Source organism: Trichechus manatus, unplaced genomic scaffold (genome assembly GCF_000243295.1).
Source record: "Trichechus manatus latirostris isolate Lorelei unplaced genomic scaffold, TriManLat1.0 scaffold00006, whole genome shotgun sequence".
NCBI lineage: Eukaryota > Metazoa > Chordata > Mammalia > Sirenia > Trichechidae > Trichechus > Trichechus manatus.
Window position 1 is genome coordinate 9,777,808 of NW_004443942.1, and position 22,016 is coordinate 9,799,823.

Consider the following 22,016-nt stretch of genomic DNA (forward strand, 5'->3'; position numbering starts at 1 on the left):
AATAACCAATAAAAATTTTTAACTTCACTTCCTTCTATAACCAAACCAAAAACCCATTGCCATCACAGCGATTCCAAGCGACCCGATAGGACAGAGTAGAATTGCCCCATAGGGTTTCCAAGGAGCACCTGGTGGATTTGAACTGCCGACCTTTTTGTCAGCAGTCATAGTTCTTAACCACTACGCCACCACATTTTCCTTCTATAACAGTATGTTAAAAACTCCCTGATTATAATTCAGTAGATTTGGTTAATCTCTTGTGCCCAGTGCACACTGGCCAATCCCTCATTGCAATAATTGTCTTTATCTTTGTCTTAACTTAATAAAAATCTCTTTTAATTAAATTTAACTCTAGGATCTTCTTCCCTTCAACACTCCCAAAGAAGGGACCAAGAAGGGACTGCACAAGAGGCTGTTCATCCTGGGGAAACCCACCACAAAATGACTGGGGGAGGCAAGGGGACTCGGGCTGTAAGAGGGAAGAGGGGGGCAGGGATGTCTGTGCTTGGCTGGTGTCTGCAACTGTTCTTAATGAATGCTTGTCTAAAAGGTAAGAGCCCTCTCCAGGTTCTGGGGAGCCCGGGTTGCCCTTTAGCCAGGGGAGAAGGGAGGAGAACACACAGCTCAGAGGACCTGGCTTGATGAGGGATTGCTGTGGGAACAATATCCCCAAGGTTTAGGAATAAGAGAAGGGAGTACAGCCAGAACAAACCCTCTCTCCCCAGGAATCACACACAATGAGCAAGAGGCAGGGGAGGCCACAGGCCCAAGGGGCTGGGAATCCTTAGCCTGAGGGCAGCAAAGCCTCTGCGAGTTTCCATGAGAAGGTGGAGTAAAGGAGGGGCCCTGTGGCAGGCACCCACACAGGCCTTGCTGGACCCAGTGGAACCACCCTCAGTACACAAACTTCCCTGGGCAGCAGCAAGCATGGGTGCAGTGTTTCCTGGGGCCTGGGGTCAGCATAATGGGGAGACTACAGTCCCGTCTACGCCCAGAATGTAGCAACCAAACCCTGGGCACAAATTGAGAGCCCAATATCAGCAGATGGATCTTTGGGCAACCCCATACCATCCCTCCTTACTGGCCTCCATCCCAGGCTCAACCCCAAAGAGGTCTTGAGAAGGGCCCAGGTCCAAGGCCACACCCAGATGGGTCTGTGGGTGTTGGGGCAGCAGGCAGAGGAAAGGAGGAAGCAAATCCAGGGTGCAGGGGGTCACTAGCCAGGATCTGGGTCAATGCTCTTTCATTGAGAGAGCCCTGACTGCCCCTGGCTGTTTCTTTGAAAAATTACGCACTGCTAGCTATTGGTCTCCCTGTTGGAGCTCCCTACCCCCACCCCCCTGCCCAAGAAATGTGCTCTCAGGGATGGGCCAGATGACAGGTATTTAGGTCTTGGTGTGAACTGAGATCTCATTCACCATAAGCCATTAGATCTCATTCTCTTATAAGCCATTATAGTTGGTCGGCCCTTAAAGATGGAGTCCAACCCCTCATTCATTCAACCGATGGAGAAAGAGGCCCTGGGAGGTCACATTCCTGCCCAAGATCTCCCAGTCAGTGGACCTTGGAGCAAGGGTTTGACTTCAGTCTGCGGCCTTGGATTCCTCACCATCCTGCCTCTTTCCCTTTGAGGCCCATTTGTGCCCTTAACAACCAGGTCGTAAAAAGCCTATTCGTAATCATGGTGCATTGAGAGGCAGGATGTCATAATATTTAAGGACACAGACTGCAGAGCCTGACCTCCTGGATTCAAACCCAGGATCTCACACTAGCTGTGTCATCATGGGCAAGTTTCCTAACCTCTCTGCTTCAGTTTCTCATCTATAAAACGGGTGATATTAACACTTAACTCCTAGGGTTGTTGTAAAGATTAAATGAGTGAATATACATAAAGTCTTTAGAAACTGTGCTTGGCATATCACACCTTCTAAGTGTTAGCTGTTCTCTGTCATTCCCCAAGCCTGGGCTGGGAACAACCTCTTTTGCAGACACCCCCTGTGTTTCACTGTACAGGTGACACCTTCCATTTTGCTCCCTGCCTGTGTAGTCAAATCAGCCTGCACTCTGATGGTGGGCTATCAGGGAGGAGGCTGGAGAAAGCAAGGGCTGCCTGCCTGGGACATCTTTCTCCCTCTGGCTTGGGGTCTCTTCCATTGTTTGTGAAATGGTAGATGGCTCTCTGGACATAAGCCCCAGGGGGTGGGGAGGATCAGTGGTTGCCAGCCTGTCTGATATCACTCAGAGATCAGCAAGGACCTGACATCCCCATCCACAGAGTGCCCTGGGAAGTTGGGAGACCTGGGCCACCACTTCCTCTCTGATACTTGTCTGGTACCAGGTGGGTTTTGGTGAAGCTGTGATGTGCCTTGAGCAGAGAAGACAAGGGAGGGTGCAGAGAGACCCTCAGGCAGCCCCTTCCTTCTCTCCTAGGGTTTAGAAAGGCCCCATCTTGGTCTCTTTTCCCTTCTGAGGCATCCCTCCGTCCTGCTCCTCTTGGAGCAAACAATTAATGCACCCCCAGGGATCTGGCTGCTTTATCAGCCTGGGCAGGGGGTCTAACAAGCCTAGGGGCCCCGCCTGCTATGAGACCCTCCCTAGCCCCTGACCTCCAGCAACGGGGAAAGCAGTTCTGGCCTGAAGCTCCTGGCATAGGGCGCTTGGGGCCACCTTGGAAGCAGCACTCCCAGTAGAAGTCAGGCACAGGGTGGTGGGACGGGGTGGAAAGGACCCCCCCCCCACACACACACGACAGGTATCGTTTTACTTGTCTGAATGCTGTCTGATAAACCACCATCCTCTTCAACATTTCCTGTGGCTGCCAGAAGGGGGAAAAAAAAAAAAAAAGAGTTCCACACTGGACATTACCAATCGGTCTCCTCTGCCCTCTGGTGCCCGACCATGGGTCTGCCAGCCTGGGGCTGCCCTGCCCATCTCCCTCTCCAGACACAGCCTGATTAACGTTAGGGGCCAGCTCAGCACCCCCAGATGCAGCAGCTACCCACTTCTACTCAAGCATTAGCCAGAGAGCACAACGCGGATGCATCAGCAAATTGTCATAGGAGCATGAATTTTATTCTTTGGGGAGCTGACAGGACAGCTAAAGCTCAAAATAAATATCTGCGCTGTCCTGCCCTGACATTTGGATAGGGTTTCCTTGAAAGGGGGATAAAAATTCTGGCAGGGCTCTCTTCCCACTGGGAGGCCAGTCAGTGGCTGGGCAGCCCCAGAAAAGGGACACAAAAGTCCTAGCTCCCTCAGCCGCAGGTGACTGGAGGTGGGCGAACCGTCCCCACTTCCCCAGGCCCACACCTCAGACTCCCAGCCTTTGTCAGGGGGTGAGAAGTGAAAGGGAGCAAGGGAGTGGACCTACTGTGGCCAGTTCCCCATCTGAGGCTGCTCATACGCCCAGGCCACGACAGAGGACAGGGCAGCTGGAATTTCTGCAGGTTTTGGCAGGGCAATGTGGGTGATAGCTTGGGCTTTGGAATCCAAAAGACGTGGAAGTAAATCCTGGCTCTGCCTTGGGCAATTAATCTCTCAAAGCCTCAGCTTCCTCAAATGTTAAATTGTTGTTGTTGTTAGTTTCCATCGAATTGATCATGACTCATGGTGGCCCCATGTGTTACAGAGTCGAACTACTCCATAGGGCTTTCTTGGCTGTAATCTTAATGCAAGCAGATCGCCAGGCCTTTTCTTCTGTGGTACATCGCAGGGTGGGTTTGAATCGCCAACCTTTAGGCACAAAAGCACCCCCTTTGTGCCACCTAAAAAAATCACTGTCGAGTTGATTCTGACTCATACCGACCTTATAGGATAGAGTAGAACACCTAACTAAAAAACCAAACCCACTGCCATCGAGTTGATTCCGACTCATAGTGACCCTAGAGGACAGAGTAGAACTGCCCCATAGGGTTTCCAAGCAGCTGCTGGTGGATTTGAACTGCCGCCCTTTTTGGTTAGCAGCCAACCTTTAAATTTTAAATAGGGGTAACAATAGGATCATCTCCCTGGAGTTGACAGGACAGCTAAGCTTGTTGTGAGGATTGAGAGCATCAAGAACCTGGCACATGATAGATCTTAGTAAGTTTTCACCATTATTAACAACCTGCAATATGCAGATGACACAACCTTGCTTGCTGAAAGCGAAGAGGACTTGCAGCATTTACTTATGAAGATCAAAGACCACAGCCTTCAGTATGGATTACACCTCAACATAAAGAACAAAACTCCTTACAACTGGACCAATAAGCAACATCATGATAAGTGGAGAAAAGACTGAAGTTGTCAAAGATTTCATTTTACTTGGATCCACAATCAGTCAAGAAATCAAATGATGTATTACATTGGGCAAATCAGCTGCAAAAGACTTCTTTAAAAGTGTTCAAAAGCAAAGATGTCACTCTGAGGACTAAGGTGTGCCTGACCCAAGCCATGGTATTTTCAATCACCTCGTATGCATGCGAAAGCTGGACAATGAATAAGGAAGACCGAAGAAGAATTGATGCCTTTGAATTATGGTGTTGGCGAAGAATAACTGCCAGAACAAACAAATCTGTCTTGGAAGAAGTACAGCTAGAATGCTTGGTGGAAGCGAGGATGGTGAGACTTTGTCTCACGTACTTTGGACATGTTATCAGGAGGGACTAGTCCCTGGAGAAGGACATCATGCTTGGTAAAGTAGAGGGTCAGCGAAAAAGAGGAAGACCCTCAATGAGATGAACTGACACAGTGGCTGCAACAATGGGCTCAAAGATAGCAACAATTGTGAGGAGGGCACAGGATCAGGCAGTGTTAAGTTCTGTTGTATATAAGGTGGCTATGTGTTGGAACCGACTCAACGACACCTAACAACAGCAACAACATTATTATTATTATTATTTTTAGATGGACCTCCAGGTCTTTTGGTCAAGTGGGGAACAGGAATTCCACTGGTCATGTCAACACCCACTTACACCCATGTGGACTCATCTCTTGGCCAATGAGAATGTTAGGAGAGTCTAGTATGAGTTTGTGTCCCACTTCTCTTTCCCTCCAGAAGCAGCTCTTGTCTGTTTCTCTGGAGATGCCCTGGAGGGGACCCTAGGGGCTTACCAGGACCTCGGATTTCACAGGTGGCCTGTAGATGAAGTTGGCTTCTTGGTGGACCATGACAGGTTTGGAGATGGTGGACACACCAGGGCCTCGTGGGGGCTGTGGGCTTGGGCAAAATGTCTACAGGGGTTAGTTTAAGAGAGACCCATGTGAGGTCATGGTGGGGGTGGCCCAGGCCAGCCATGGCACTTTTATATACATGCAAATTCACACCCATGCACATGCTGAGTTAGCCTGGTCCATTCTCCTGGCTGGTTCTGGGAGATGTGATCTTAGGCAAAGAGATGAGAAGCCCATTGGCCACGGTGTAGTATGAGGCCACAGAAACTACTGAGTGGCTCTAAAAATCAGGCACCTGGGCCAGAGCCTGGCGAGGGGGGCATCAGCAGCCACTGTCACTCAGAGGATACACTTGCAAGGTTCTCTCTCGGTGGCCATGGGTGCTATCCAGCCTCCCCTCCTATGTCCTCTGACCATGGTTTCAGGCCCTAGACTGTAGCACCAAGCATCTGCTGTTCCTGGCAGGCGGGCACAAACTCTCTAGAAGCCATGGGGTGAAGACCAGTAGAAGTGGCACCCCGGGGAGTTGATACAACCCATGTGCTTTGTCTAACCCACTTGATCATTTCCTTGCTGTTCTTGCCTTGCCATCTTTATGCTCCCTGTACCTGAAATGCCCTTCCTCCTATCTTAATGTCTCACCTTCCCCAAGGCTGAGCTCATAAGCCCTCTACTCTACAGAGGTGTCTTCAGCTTCTCATTAGAATGAATCTCTCCCACAGTTCACAGCCTATACCCGTTTTATAGCTGAATCCTGCCACTTCTGCTGCTCAACCTTCAGGTGGCAAAGTCACTGGACCCACAAGTATGCCATTCTACTCTGTATCCTCGTCAGCACTGCTCCTGCCTCCACCTCACACAGAGAAGCACACGGCAGGTGCTCAATCAATGACTGCAGAGTTGAATTTATCCAGGAAAAGTTGCTGCCCATCTTGGTGGGGGCCCATCATAGGGTGTGGTCCTTTGTGCTAGGCTAACTCAGTCCCCTGAGAGCTGGCTCCTGGCTGGGCTCTGGAGGAAGACACCCCTGGTACAGGTAGACTTCTCTCCTTTGGAGTTTCAGGGCTCAGGACCCCAGCAGAGGTCCAGAGGGGGTCTCTGAGAGTTGCCCTGATGGAAGTTTGGCCTTGCTGCCATCTGGCTCTCTCTTCACTCACATCTTCCTTCCTCCAAGTTCCCTTGAAAGCTCTGAGACCCCTTATTCTCCTCTTCATGCAGCAACGCCAATCCATGCAGGAAGGTTAATAAAACCACTGGCCAGGTGCTACTGAGACTCCCCTCCCCAAAGGCCTCACCTTCAGCTGCTATGAGCTGCTTTAGCTCTGACTCAAGCCTGGTCCCATGGCTATGGCAACAGAGGAATTTTTTTCCCCTCCTTGAAATCAAAGCTCCAAGTCTTCCTTGGAGATCGCCTCTTTCAAAAAGAGTCATTGGATTAAGAACAATTAATAAGAAGTATGTCTTTTTGAGAAAGATCACTACTGTCCAGCTTCCTGACATCCAAGAAAAACATTCCTAGTCTTTTTATAGTAAATCTGGAGATTTCATGGAACTCTGGCATCCTAATCTTTTCCGTAGCTGGAGGTTTTGGCCAGAATTTTCTGGGTATTACACTTCAAGCCAGTGTAGTTGGCTGATGCCATAGACAATGACACTGTAAGGACTGTAGTGTCCTAATACTGCATTTGACAGTATTACTACTTCATTTACAAGCCTAATATGTTTTCTGTGCTTTTTTTTCCCCCTTTTCCTGTTAAACAAAGGGGTCATATCCCATATTCAGAGCTTTCTGGGCTAATATCAAGAAATGACTGGATGTGACAGAGAGTTCTGAATATTCATTAACATAGCCTTGCCAGTACTATATTAAAAGTTACCAGCCCATACTAGCCAAGAGGAGCAAAGAGAGAGCAGTGAATATTGAATGAATATACTGTTCCTCATCCCAAGGATCACACACAGGCAATTTACCATACAATACAGCACTTCAAAATCAGCAGAAACCATACACATGCAAGATGTCTACAATATGCATGCTGGGGAACTCATCCCCAGACAATGGGGTGGGATGATGTTTCCTTCTATCTCCACTCACAGAGCAGTGAAGAATGTGGGAAACAGCAGCCCTCCCCACTTTTCCTGCTTCCAAGCAGAGCATGCTGAACAGGGGTAGTTAGTACCTTTGGGGTGGGTGGGAAGCTCCGTTCAGGGACAGGGGAGTATGTGGGTTTCCCACTGTGGTTCTTTGCCTCCCAGTCCTCTGTTGGCTTGCTTGTGTCCCCAGCACGGAAAGGGTGGTTGCCCAGTGCCTCCTCCAGTGCCGAGGGCAGCGGGCGGGTAGGAGTGAGGTCTTGGGTGGGAATGGATGGTGGGGGAGGGACGGGAATGGGGGGTGGAGTGCGTGGCACCCAGGGCGAGGACGAGGCACTCACATGGCCTGATGTGGTAAGGATAGGGGGTGCAGGGATCTTGGGGGATGGGTTGGAGGATGGAGGGAGGGGCATCACAGGCAAGGCAGAGGGAGTCTTGGGTGGGTAGTAGAACATATCCAAGGGGATGTCATCTAGGTCAGTGGTGTGGAGGTGCAGCCCACCTGCGAAGCGTCTCAGTGGTGGGACCAGTGGAGACACAGAAGGCGGGGGAGGCGGGGGCCCTGTGGTCATCTGGGGGAATATGTGTAAGGAAGTTCTGTAATTGTCCATGCTAAATAGTGCTCCACTTTACATCAGTTTAATGCTCGGCCCTGGGCTTCCCTTGCTGCTGGAGACCACCACCCTCAAACCAGAACAGTGAGTGTCACTTCTCTGCTATCTGGGTGCCCAGCTGAGCCCACACCAGGCAGTGGGTAGGGAATGCTCAAATGCGGGAGGGTCCCAAGTTATAGCATATGTGGTTAATAAGTAAGGTGATCATATAGCTTATCATCTAAACTGGTGCACACTTGACAGTGAAAGGATGCTCTTAATAATTATGCCAGGACAAAGGCCTAACTGGGACCATCTCAGATGAGCTGGAACTTACAGTCACTCTGGAGATAAGCCCAGAAATACAGAAATACATGTCCCCCTCCCCAAGAGAGGAGGGGGGAGTGGGCTGGCAGGGGTGGGCCCTGGAAGGTGGAATGGACACTGGGTGTGGTTGGAGAAGCTTCCAGTTCCATCTTGCCTCCCACTGTCCCCAGGACGGGTCATTCTGAGGGCAGCATGAGGGTCAATGTGGAAAGAGCTCTGTTACCTCTGGAATCTCATTATCAGCAGAGGAAATCTGCTCAAGGCGCGTCTGACAGAGCCTTTCCACCCAATATTGAATCTTTTCCGATTCCTCCAGGTCTTCCCGTTCTGTCTCAGACACCTGGGACCCAGGACGGACGCAAAGGAAGAGGACAAAGGAGACACTTCAATCACACATGGGCAGCAATGGCACAGAAGCAGCTTCTTTTAAAGACACCAGGATACTGTTAGGCATATCATCTCTCTAGAAAAAGACCTGGACTTGTTCCATCAGACCGCAGAGGAGGCAGAAACAAGGAGGGGGAGGTGGTGGAATAGGCTGATTTAACGGTACTTGTAGGTAAAGTCAGAGAAGGGGCTCATGTATTGCATAGGATTTGCTAGCCCCAGGTCCCCACCAACCCTGATCCTCCAAGAACGGCCCTTTTGTGGGCTCCCAGCACATTCCAAGAGTTTAACCTTACTCTTTTTTTTTCCCCTGCAGTCAACCTTGTCCTCAGAAGCACAAGCTCAGTTTTTAATTTTGAAGCTAATTTGTCCTTAATGTGAGACCTAATACACTTCACATTTTCCAGGACTTTGCTGGCTTTGTAATCTGATCAGCTTGGCATTCTGATTCATGGAAACATTAAAGAGAAGCAGAAGCAATAATATCTCCAAGTTAGGGAGTTAAGGTAACCCAACTCACCTAGGAAATAGGAATTAGTCAATGCTGCAAGACTGCTTTTGACATGTCTTGGGCCGGGGCAGCCTTAGAAATATTCCCAGGTTAAAGAGGTCCAGCCTCAGATACACCCTATGTTGAGGGGAGCAGCCTCAGACCCATAGCCTGAGTGAGTGGGGGGCTAGTCTCAGATCTACCACCTGCACGAAAGGGTTAGCCTCAGACCTTCACAGCCAAGCCAGGCTGGGGAGACCTGGCCTCGGACTTATACTCTTGATAGGGTCCAGACTGACTCAGACTTCGAGACAGGAAGAGAGGTTAACTTCAGACCTACAATCTAGGCAGAGGAGTTAGCCTCAGACCCATACATACCCTGAGCAGGGAAACCAGCCTCAGAACTACACCTAGAGTGAACAGGCCTGACCTTGGACTCATACCATGGTGGCATGGGAGTAGAGGCAAACAGACACAAACTTCTAGCCATGGGTAGAGGGCTAATGTACAATCTGGGCAGAGAGGCTAGCCTCAGACCCATACCCTGAACAAGGAGGATAGTCTCAATCCTAAACATGCACCCTAAGGAAAGGGCTGGTCTCAGATGGCCCTGGGCAGGGAAGATGGCCTCATTTTCAAGGCTGGGGTTGCGGGAGGGAACAGGGTTCACTCTAGCCTTAGACTCCATTTGGGGAGAACAACCCTAGCTGGTTCCCTGGGACCATGGAGGGGACTCCAGACTGTGTCCCAAGGATGCTCGCCTGGCCTACGAGCAGGACACGTACCTCTTGGGCCAGCCGGTTGATCTTCAGCTGCTTTTCCTTTTCCAGCATTTCCTCTTTCTCTTTGTAAAGCTTTTGCTCAAACTCCAGTTCCTTCTTATTCTTTCTCAATTCCTGCAGGCTGTCATACTTGGCTTTCTTCTTATCTTTTCCTTTCTGATCAGATGTGGCATTGTTTATATGACAAGCGTTACATGGTAGTGTTGACACTGGCACAGCATGGCAAACAGGGCATTCAGTCTTCAGAAAGCACTGAGCAACCACTCCACCGTGAACCTCTCCCCCAGCTCTGCCCCACCCCACTGGGCATCTGACCTCAGGTGTAGGACAGGCAGGCTGCTGCTGCCCATCGCAGATAGGAAACACATTATCTTCACCAGTCAGAAGAACTGGCTTACTAGTTCACAAACTAGCTGTGTGACTATGGCAAAGTATCTTAACCTCTCTGGGCCTGAACTGTCTTATCTCTAAAATGGGGAAAATACCTCCCTCAAAGATTTGCCATCCAGAGCAAAAGAAATAATGTATATGAGAGAGCTTTGTAAACTGCAAAGTACTGTATAGTACATGAGGCATTGTTGTCTATTTCTTAGTATCTGGGCACATGCGTGCTCCATCATCTGGGGGAAAGATGTCTAATGTTCAGATACCAGAGATGTATCCGAGGAGATCCAGATGACTGGCAAGCCTCTACTGCAGAGATCCTCTGTCCTGAACTAGAGGATGTGGACGCCAGCCTCAGACTCAGGAGCCCAGAGCCAGGGACATTAGATTTTGCCTCCAATGCTTAAGCTCCAGACCATTTCATCCTGGGGTGTCTAAACCCACCACTCTCTTTGAATTAGGCACCTGAATTGAGGATTAGCCAGAAACCACAGGACTGGGAGCTGGGCAGGGGGAGGACAACAGCCTAGCTGCTTTACACAGGTTGTCAGGGGTTTTTTACACAGGGGTTCGAGAGGACCGGGGGAGGGAGATAAAGGGCAAATAAAACTCCTTATAGTTCCTGCTGGAAATGGATCCATAAAGCCTGATTTCCTGGCTGCTTCTCTCCCACGGAGCTGCAGGCAGTCCAGGGGGTGAGGAAGGAAGAAAATGGAGATTTACAGACTGCCTATGTGCCAAGGGATTTACACTGATTATCTCTTAGGTAGGTATTATTATCCCCATTCTCTTGATGGGGAAGCTGAGGCTCAGAGAGGTGAAGTCACTTGCCTGATGAAAGGCATCTAGTAAGCAGTGCCAGGCTTTAGACCTGAGTCTGCCAGGTCCTACACTTTTTCTACGGCATCCTAATGTGGTGGTGAGCTGGGGGCAGTGGGGAGCATGGTAGGAGTAAGTGTCAGCCCCCATCACAAACAACATGGAAGACAGCTAGCACTCAAGTGAAGGGGCAGCAGAGTCAACACAAAGAATTTCTGGGTGAAGAAGGGAACCCGCGTGGTCACTGAATTCACCCCCATCCCCAACAAGCCTTCACGGGATGGCTCTCAGATGTCCTGAGCGACCTCAGCATCCAAGGTCAGGAATGAGAAGCTGGCTTTCCCAGCAATGGACACACAACTTTCATCCACAGCTGAAGAGGCCTGCGAGGTCTTTATTGACCCCTGACTGACACGCCCTGTCTCTCCTCCTAAAGACAGCCCTCACCTCAGTCTGTGCACAGGCAATGTCCACTTCTGGGACCCATTCCCCAGAGCAGTCTATGAACCACTTGAGAAAATGGTTCTCATTGCTTCAGAGTCCTGCCTGGTTCCTTGTCTACCCTGTTCACCTGACTCTGGGCTCAGTCAATAGATGAATACCTGCCATCACATTATAGGTTCAGAGAGCAGTTCCCCGAGAGGAGCCAGAAACATTCTGTCTAATGGTAGCTTGCTGGAATAAGGGCATGGCCTCCCACAGGTACCACCATGCCATTCTGTTGGTTTGAAAAAACAGCAGAGCTGTAATTTTGGAGCCAGGGCTCCTGGGTAGGGCAGGCATACAGTAGACAGTTTCTGTCCTATCCCCAAGAAAGTAGAATCTGCTTACAGATGCAGAAGGGCATGTTGCCTCAAGCATTGTATGCTGATCTCATACTAGCCCTCCATCAGGTTAGACAGTTGCGTGTGAATCTGCCTCCCCCATCAGAATGTGGGCTCCTGTGTGATTTACTCAAGTCGTCTTGGTGAAAGGGTGTATACAGTAAGAACCATGATCCTTTAGGCCCTGGTGTAGACTTTGTGGGGCCACAGCCCTGCAGGCTTCGAGCCCCAGAGGGACTTACTGGCAGCATAGGAATAGGAGACATTTCATGTTTATCTTTGCAAATAAGAGGAATTTTGTACATTGATGATCATGGCCAGGGACACCCACCTGTATTACCTGGGAACTTGGTGTTTCTGCTGCTGGGAGACAAAGCATTAGGTCTGTTCTGTCTCACATGGCGCTAGAGAAAATGATGATGGATTTTCAGAGCCATATGAGGGACTTGAGTTAGTCATTTAAATTCATGGCAATTATTGCAGACTGAGTGATGAGGCAGATGGGGATAGCTGTTCTCTTGCTTTCACCAAAAGCAATTTTTCTCTTTTTTGGAAATAAACATGAAAAACAAAAATGCCAGCTGTTTCTGGAATGACTGAACTAAAGAATAGGGGAAAACCAGCCCTATCTCTTCACCAACAATTTTCAAGCGACTTAGTTTCTAATGAGTTGGGCATGGAGAGGAGACTCTAGTTCTTTTATATTTGCATAGTCATTAGTGCCTGGAAAAGAGTTTTCCTATTGTCTCCTTTTTTTAAAATTTCAAGAAAAATCCTGTGTGTGTGTGTTGTCCTCTAGTTGAATTCTAGGAGAGACAGTATATAGAGAAAAATTAAAAATCTAACCCAATGAGACATCCTAAGCCACATGGTGTTGTTATTAGCTGCTGTTGAGCCGGCCCCCAACCCATGGTGACCTCATGCACAACAGAAAAAAATACTGCCCAGTCTCGGCCATCCCCATGATTGGTTGCAGATCAGACTGTTGTGATTCATACAGCTTCCACCGGCTGATTTTCAGGAGTAGATCGCCAGCTCTTTCTTCCTAGTCTGTCTTAGCCTAGAAGCTCTGCTGAAACCTGTTCAGCATCATAGCAACACGCAAGCCTCCACTGACAGATGGGTGATGGCTGCGCACAAGGTGCACTGGCTGGGAATGGAACCCAGGCCTCCTGCAAGGAAGGTGAGAATTCTACCAGTGAATCACCACTGCCCCCTCTAAGTCACATAAACCCAAAAACCAAACCCACTGCTGTCGAGTCTATTCCGACTCATAGCGACCCTACAGGACAGAGTAGAATTGCCCCATAGGGTTTCCAAGGAGTGGCTGGTGGATTCGAACTGCTGACCTTTTGGTTGGCAGCCATAGCTCTTAACCACTGTGCCACCAGGACTCCTTAGTCAGGTTGTAAAATGTAAAGAACAGTCTTTAGAGACCAAGTCCTTTCTGAGACCATGACAGTGTGGGAAGGAATCCTCTCAGGTACCTTGCTCTAAGTTTATTCAATGTCATACAAACTAGGTAAAGACCTCTGTCAGGAATAACATTGCTGTCTGTTATCTTAACAGTAACGTGTTGAAGGAAAGGGCTAGCTTTTCCCAGCATATTAGATATTCCCATTTTACAGGCAGGGAGAAGTTACATATCATCAAGGTCACCCAGTTGTCAGTGCTGTGGTTTCTAGGGGACTGACATCTTGCCAGAAGGAGCCGGTTAAGTGATGACACTAAATTAGCTCAGTCAGATTTATGCTGATGCCTGAATTCCAAATACCAAGTCATCTCGAATGTCCAATCCATAGATTAACCACAGTGTTTTCATAATCAAATGCCAAAGTGATTTAGAAAGACAAAAGGCAAGAAGGTTTTATGGGTCCTGGAGATACTGTAATAAAATTTAGAGAGAAAATTAAAGGCCCCAGAGACTGGAAAAATCCATCACCCTGGGCACATGCAGACATATTTCTAAGACAGAACTGATTGGTGTGGCTCTCCTTGTACCAACTCGAGGCAGCAAATCCTTCACCTCAGCAACTGTCTGTGTCTGGCACAGTCAGTCTCCATAATGTGCACCCCCCCTGCCATTTCATTGTCTGGCCCCTTGGCCGACAGAGCAACAAAGCTGAAGCTTCCTGCCATGCCCCTGTCCCTGCCCATCAGGCTGGTGCTGACACACAGCAGTGTCTGGTAGTACCTGGGCAGGCCTCACACCATGAAGACCTTGCCCCCATGGTGCCTCCATCACAAAGCCCTGCCATTCTACATCTGCCTGACAGAGAGGCGCAGATGGGGTCAGCCCTCTAAGTGGATAGGCCGGGTCACACTGTTAGAGTTGATAAGAAAGAAAACAATGTTTGGAAAAGGCCAAAAGCCACAGCAAACTCAGCAGCAAACCAGCACAGCACCCAGATCTATCCTACCTTCCGGATGGTCGGGAATTTGCCATCGTAACGATAAAACCACCCAAAGGCTATAAGAACACAGAGAACAAACTGATGAGACCCGGTTCAGCTCAGCCAGAGAATCCATGGGCAGCAGCCGGAAGTCGGGTCCCCAAGGAACCTGTGGCTTTGTGAGACGAAGAGCAGATCAAATAGCAAAACTGCACCCTCTGTCTGGCTCTCTACTTACCTGGCCTCACCTGGGCTGCAAAGCAGGCCCAAGACCACTTGAGAAAGGCCCCAATTCCCGTGTCCTGGGCCACTCTCAACTGCCTCTGCCCAGGACGCTGGCTTCAGATGTTGTTGCCAGAAAATAAAAAAGAATGCCCCTTGTGGAAGGATGAGCGTTTCCAAATCACAGCCATTGTCTCCAAGCACAAAGCCCAACTGAAAGAGAACGAGGCCACTCCTAGCCAATATCTGGTCCCACAGTCCAAGAAATGACTCGAGACAAAAGAGAGCCTGGGTCTCTGCCTAGAACTGCTGTCAGACAGAACAAAACTGTCTTGTCTCATAGCGCAGGCCAAGCCCTCTGCTTTCAACATTGAAAGAGAAGGCAGGGGCCAGGGGCAGCTCTGGGAAGGACGGCTCAGGCAGGAGTGGGCAGGGGATCTGCCCCGAAAAGAATATCTCCATCCAGGCCAGATCACCAGGGCGCAAGCCCCTTCTTTCCTCAGGCATGAGGGGGTAATACCCCAAACCTGAACCTCCTTGGTGCCAGGGGTAATGGCTTAAAATAATTACCCACCCTTGACCAGCCTGAGGCTAGAACAGGATTCTGAAGGCCCTCTACTGGGTTGGGCATATTCCATTAATTGCTGGAGGTCTAGGGAGGCCTGGGGGAGAGGCCAGAGCAGCAAAGTGGGGGCTTGGGCAGTATTTAAATAATTGAGCCAGTGGCTCAGTTGCACTGGTGTGCACCGGCTGATTTATTAGCCTGGCCACGAGTCCTGACCCCAATCGGGGATCGAAAGAGCTTCTCGGACTCCAGTGGTCCCCACCATGTACTGGCCCACACCTGGGCATCTCATTGCTGTCAGGAGAAGGCAGGCAGGGGAAGCCGAGCAGCAAAGCTAGGGAGCGAAGCGGGGGCCGCAAACCTGCTCTCCCTGCTCCTTCGTGCCTCCATCCAGGTCATCTGTGGGCTCGAGCTCGGACTCCACTCCCTGATCATCTACCCAGGAAAAGAGGAGGAAGCTGGTGAACCGAGAGGGACTCGGGAGACTGAAGAAGCCAGAGGTGCTTCCCAGGAGCCTGGGACCTGTGGCCCAGGCCAGCTTCTGGTCAGCTTCCTCCAGGGGAGGAAAAGGGCTCAGGAACCCAGAGTGAAGGTTTTTTGTCCTGGGATGTTCCATGCAGTACTTTGAATTTTGGTGGCCTCAGTTTCTCTATCTGTAAAATGGGCTAATAACAGCATTAGAACCATTTTGCAGGGCAGTGAGTTGAATGTTGGGAGGTATAGTGTGGAGGATGGGAATATCTGAGTATTTGATATATGAAACCAAGGACTTGCAATGGGAGAACAGATCCTCCTGGCCTCTTCTTACCACCCTTGCCTTAGAGATCTAGGTCCCTGGGGGATCTGAGCTGTGTGGGCAGCAGATGGAGGTTGGGGATCCTGAGAAGATGGGGAGATTCCAAAGGGGTAAAAGGGGCACATATGGTCAGGAAGACATGAATTTTGACACAATATGGACAGAGTTGCAAACCATTCGTTCTAGTGGCTTCTGATCTGGGCTCTGGCCTCTTTGGGCCCTGGAAATAGTGTACAAGTCTGCTTGTGAGCTGTTTTTTAATATTCCAAAAGCTTAGAAGAGCTTGTCCATTGACCTATGAAAAGCTGTATGTTAAGCTCCTTTGCTTTTGGCTTGAATTATGTTTGCTTAACATTGGAACACTGATGTTCTCTTGCTAACAAGAACTACTTAATAAATCAATGAGGAAACAAATGATTACTTAATAGCTTGGTAGGGAAAACATCCCTATTATGGAGTCCATGATGGGAAATGGGATAATTGATGGGGTCAGATAGTCAGAGAAGGCTAGACATCTCTTGTTTAAATCTCTTCATCTCTCAAGACCCCTTTTAGCTCTGCGATTGTTATAAAGATTCCCCACACCCCCTGTTGCCTTAGCTAAGGAAAGTTCTTGGGATGGGAGGCGGGCAGCTTTGTGATAGGGTTTCCCAGGGCCTTAAGGACTCTGTACAATGTTGGGGTTCCTGCTAGTCAGCCACAGGTGAGTGGGCAGAAGCAATTGAGACCCCTGGGGCAGGTGGCAGTGGAGGGAGCCTGACAGAGAGGCAAAGCCTCATTTTCTAGTCAATGGATGCTTCACACTCTTTCCTGTTTATTCAGAAATGCAGGGCCCACTCCTCACAAGCACAGAAATCTGAGTCAGGTATAGCTTGTCAGCTAATCAGGTCCCAGAGTTGAAGGTGGTGGAGGAGGAGGGGCTGGCTAGGGCCTGGTCCTGCTGGCCCAACACAGTCAAGAACATGCTAGACTCTTTGGAATGAGGAGAGATGCAGGAATTGAGCTGGCTGCAGGGCTTACTGCATTCCTGACTTATCTCCAAATTAGAATTAAATTGTTGGTGTATATGGAGATGGATGGCTGGGCAGCTGCCCCAGCTCAGGCCAGTAGACTTCAGTCCTCAGTCCTGCACTTTGTGGGGGGCTCCTTAGAAAACATTTACCTTGAGCAAAGGAAAAAAGTTCTTGTGCCTTTTATACAAAAACCTTGATTTGGTTAAAAAACACTAAATGAATAGCTAGCTAGTGAAAGAGTTCTTATTTTCCATAGTTCCTGACAGGGTGTGTTTGCCACAAAGCTGAGACTCATTTTTTAGGAAGGTACTAAATTGGCTAGGATTACTTTCACAAGAAGCAATTAAAATCGATTTCTCTCCTTTTGAAGCTCCTATTTCACTCATGAGAGCAAATTAGCTGCCTCTCTAAAACACGGACTATTCATCCAGAATTTATCTCTGGCCACATCCTCAACTAATCCTGAATGTCACTGGGGAGGTGGATGAGAGCACACTTTGTCCTTCCAAGAGGACCATGAGATGAGCTGTGCCCCACTGACAAGAAGGAATGTGCTAGCAGCTGTTTACATTGCACCAGGGAGGGGTGAAACAGAACTATCCAGATGCCCTGCACCTCTTCCTTGTTCTAAATGGCCTGTGTTGGCCAACTAACTTACCTCTAGGGTTTGGGTTTGATCCAAAGTTGGGGATGGAGCTTTCCAGATCCCGTCACAGGATCCCAAATGGCTACCACATAGCAGAGATGGGGACCCTTGGTTCTTGGGTCCAGATTCACCCCATAACTGGAAGTTCCCAAGTCAGCTGAGCAAAATCAGCTAGAGAAGAGCCTGCCTCATGTCAATTATAAATCAAAACATCTTTAAAGTAGGGTAAAGGCCCAACTGGGAGTCCATGGTACCCACACTGCCTTGCTCTTTGCTCTCACCACTAGCCCACTGAAGAAGTACCGAGACTGAGATCCTGCTTTGCACTGGTGGTGTAAGCAGCCCCTTGAAGAGACATCCTGGAAGCTGAAGTTGACAGCAGGTAGACAGGGGTCAGTTGGTGGTGGCCTGCACTGAAACTGGAGGTGATGATACAGGACAAATGAAAAGAGGAGAAGGCAAGGGCAAAGGGAGCTGAGGCCCCAGGATTATGGTGCAGCCACCAGACTGTGGTGGCTGGGAGGGGTTCTATAGTCCTCTCCCTGTCTCTATCATTGGAGTGGCATGACAAGGGTCTGTGAACAAGGATGTAGATGGTAGAGGCACTTCAGATAAGCTTCTCCCACAGTCGTCTATCAACCCTGGGCCAACACAGTCCTTCTCTAACATGAACCCCTTCCCGTCTTTCGGCTACTGGCTTCACTTCAGCCTGAATTCAGAACAAAGCAGGAAGATTGTAATCTGTGAGCCAGTTCTACTTTTGCCACAACTCTCCATCCCTTCTTTCTTCCTTTCCAATCTGAATACTTTTTATTTCCTTTTCTTATCTTATTGCATTTACTAGGACTTCCACTATGATACTGAGGAGAGATGAGACACCCTTATCTTGTTTCCAGTCTTGGTGGAAAAGCATCTAGTCTCTCACCATTAAGTATGATGTTATGTGTAGGTTTTTAATAGGTGTTCTTTATCAAGTGAAGGACATTCCCTTCTATTCCTAGTTTGCTAGGAATTTTTATCATGAGTGGGTGTTGGATTTTATACAAATGCTTTTTCTGCATCTATTGATATATTTGATGTATCAATATATTGATATATATATCGATATATTTCTTCTTTAGCCTGTTGATGTGACGGACTGCATTAATTGATTTTCAAATGTTGAACCAGTCTTGCATACCTGGAATAACCCACTTGGTCATGGTGTATAATTCTTTTTATACATTGTTGGATTTGATTTGCTAATATTTTGTTGAGGATTTTTGCAACTATGTTCATGAGAGAAATTGATCTATAATTTTCCTTCTTAGTAATGTCTTTGTCTGGTTTCCATTCCCTCTTCAGCAGCCCAAGGGCACTGGGAGGGTCTGCCTGCCTGAGTCTGTGTTGTTGTGGAGAGACTGGCAGCTGGGTGTGTGGAGCAGACCTCCAGGACAAGGAGAGCAGATGGATGTCCTCCAGCCCCTGATGCCCTGGCAAACAGGCCCTGACACATGGCTGCCCTCCATGAAGGAAATGTGGCCCACGGAGCCATGGACTATCCACCTGGGAAGGTTATGGGGAGTGGAGGGAGACCAGCTTTCTGCTGAGGACTTGCTACCCACTTCTAGGCCCCAGAAAAGAGCCCCCGCCCCGGCACACGGTACATACACTTTGGCTTGTGAAGGGGTATCGGGTGCACCTCGGCGGTGATGGTTTTGGGCAAGAGCAACCGTTCCTTTGAGCCCCAGTCTTCTTCCCACTGCTTGTTAAACTTCTCTTCATCCTCCACAATCCTGAAACGAGATCTCCTGCATGTGACTAACGTCAGAACTTTCACAGGTCCACCTTCTGCCTATCGGGGAGCCTCAACAGCCTTGGGGAGAGGCCTCATGGTTCTAGCTGCTGGGGACACAGCAGTGAATAAAACTAAGACTCGGAGCTTGTATTTTAAATTGAGTGCAAATAGCACTCTACCAATTAAACAACTCTAGGTTCTAGTTCAATCATCATGAAGATGGAACAGGACCGGGCAACACTTTATTCTGTTATACATAAAGTTGCCATGAGTCAGGGCCGATTCCATGGCAACTAACAACAACAGGTTCTAGTGACCCTAATCTGGTGGGCTTTACAAGGATTATGAAATGGTTACAGATAAAGGTAGATTCACCAGGGGACAAGAGGGCCAGGGAAACTGGGCCTGGAGGTGGCCTCCAGCTGGCCACATCCCTGTGAGCACATTCATGTCTACACACAGACACACGTGTGCACACAAACATGGAGCTGAGGGCACTTACTGTTCCATCTCCTTCCGGTATCTCTCATTTTCCTCTGCTGCCTTCTGGGCAATTTCCTTTTTCCTTCTGAAACACAAATGCATATTGGCATGTTTCAGTCTATGCAAGAAAATTTAACTCTTCCTTCTGGCTAATTCCTGATTTGAGAATAGTTTTAATATTTCTTCCAGGTTCCCTTCCAGGAATGCCTGGACCAGCCTTGGATACTGGGGAAGCTTTCCAATAAAGTCTGGACCCTGGGCTCTTAAGTGGTTTCATCTGGCATTGCTAAGCAGAGTTTCTGTGCTGCAGGAACGGGGAGGTAAGTCCACGTGTGGGTCATGTTCCACTTATCCCGCCTCCAAATACTTACATAAAGTGACTGACAACAGTGAGGGTCCTCCCAGGGAAGGGTCCCAGACCCAGGGACAAAGCAGGGGTGCTAACCAAGGCCAGGTCTGTGGACAGTGGTACCACAGGCGTTGTTCTCCAGGCAATTTTGTGATGGAGGAGATGGGAAGATTCTTTCCTTCTTCCTCCAAATACTTATTAAGCTCCTAGAATGTATCTTGATTTGGATTTTGACAGCAGTTTTGGAATTATAAACTGCTCGCCCAGTTTATTCTCCCAGTCCATCTCTCAACCAGCCTGTGGGGTGGGTCTTATCACCTTCGGCTGCTGGCCCTATGGAGATTGCCATGCTCTTTAGCCAGACTTTCTGGGTGTGAATCCCAACTCAGCCATGTGTGACTTCGTACAATTTGGCTTAACCTCTCTGAATCTTAGTCTTCTTACCTGCAAAATGGGGTTACTACCATCTACCTCCCAGGGCTACTGTGGGAATTAAATTAAGTAACAAAAACAAGGCCCTAATCAAGGCCAGTCATGTGGTAGGTACTCAACAAATGTTAGCTACTGCTAGTAGGATCCTCATTTTCCTTATTCCCAGACTCGCTAGGTGGTGCAAATGGATAACGTGCTCGGCTGCTAATGGAAAGGTCGGAGGTTTGAGTATGTGCAAAGGTACGTTGGAAGAAAGACCTGGTGATCTACTTACAAAAAGTCAGCCACTGAAAACCCTATGGAGCACAGTTCTACTCTGACACACATGGGGTCACCCACCATGAGTTGGAATCGACTCAGTGGCAACTGTTTGTTTGATTTTTAAATCAGTAGCTCTTCTTGGACAGGAGGGGAGGAGCCAGGTGTTCTGGAGGCAGGGGAATGGACACGCTGACCTGCCACTGAACCCATTTAATTTCAAGACAGGCCTCATGGGGAGGAAATGAAGCTGGTCCAGGACCCAGGGGGTATGAAGCAGGGTGAGGCAGCAGTGTTGTGGTGGTCTGGGAGGGTGTGGAGGGGCGTCCTGGGCAGGTCCACTCACTGTCGCTCCATCTCCTGCTGCTCCTGGAGGATCTTGTTGGACTCCATCGCCAGCTTCTTCTGCATCAGAAGCTCCTGCCGCTGCAGCTCACGCTGCCGCACCTCTGCCAGCCGCTCCCGGTCGGTCATGAACAGCTCCCGGCCCTGGCGGGGAGAAAAAAGGCCCTTAGCTCAGCCCCCTGGGGAACCTGAGCATCCATTGCCACTGCCCTGGGGCCATGATGTGGGCTGTCTTTCAGCACCGTGCACTCAGTGCATATGTCTGACCCAACATCTTCTTGCTCTGTCAGAGCTTCAGGGAAGGAGACCCCTTGGTTCTTCCCAGGAGTGTGGTGCAGAGACCTGGGTCTCAGGAGCTGGGGGCTGAAAGTCAGGGGTCATGTGGTCTCCACCAGCTCATTCTGGACTTACAGCTCCAGCTACGATGGAGATGGTCAGGCTGCGGCTACTCTTCAGTACATTCACGGCCTGTGGGAACAGGAAGTCAGTCAGCTGAGGCCTGAGAGTCCAGAGCAGTCCAGGCAGAGGGCACAGAAGGTCTCAGACACCAGGGCAGTGCAGGGTGAGAAGTGGATTAGGAAGATAAGGGCCAGCAAGAGAAGACTCAACATCTCACCTCCTTATGGTCCAGGTTGGAGAAGTCGATGCCATTGACTTCGACAATCTGGTCCCCTGTCTGGTGGGGAAATGGAGAAGGATCAGCATGTTTGCACTACCCATACACTCACTCAGCTGCAGGAAGGGCTCCCTCTGGGGGCCAGGGCTCTACGTTAGGCCTTCAAGTGGCTGCACCTCAACTCTTCCTGATGAACAGCACAGCTGGAAAGCTCTGATGGAGCCCCAGACTCAACCTGGCAACCCTCAACCCCATACCTCTCTCATCAGTGGC

General features: G+C 49.3%; 1 protein-coding gene across 1 annotated transcript in view; it reads right to left on the reverse strand.

Annotated features, from left to right (window-relative positions):
* Positions 1 to 22,016, reverse strand: part of USH1C (USH1 protein network component harmonin) — a 47,719-nt gene that overhangs the window by 15,252 nt on the left and 10,451 nt on the right. Inside the window, exons 10-20 of the mRNA XM_023736967.1 lie at positions 21,744 to 21,803; positions 21,539 to 21,595; positions 21,129 to 21,271; positions 19,763 to 19,828; positions 19,134 to 19,258; positions 14,269 to 14,318; positions 9,825 to 9,977; positions 8,386 to 8,502; positions 7,332 to 7,814; positions 5,092 to 5,211; positions 2,765 to 2,815 (exon numbers count right to left, since the gene is read on the reverse strand). Coding sequence (XP_023592735.1) covers positions 2,765 to 2,815; positions 5,092 to 5,211; positions 7,332 to 7,814; positions 8,386 to 8,502; positions 9,825 to 9,977; positions 14,269 to 14,318; positions 19,134 to 19,258; positions 19,763 to 19,828; positions 21,129 to 21,271; positions 21,539 to 21,595; positions 21,744 to 21,803 — 1,425 coding nt within the window. The remainder of the gene's footprint in view (positions 1 to 2,764; positions 2,816 to 5,091; positions 5,212 to 7,331; positions 7,815 to 8,385; positions 8,503 to 9,824; positions 9,978 to 14,268; positions 14,319 to 19,133; positions 19,259 to 19,762; positions 19,829 to 21,128; positions 21,272 to 21,538; positions 21,596 to 21,743; positions 21,804 to 22,016) is intronic.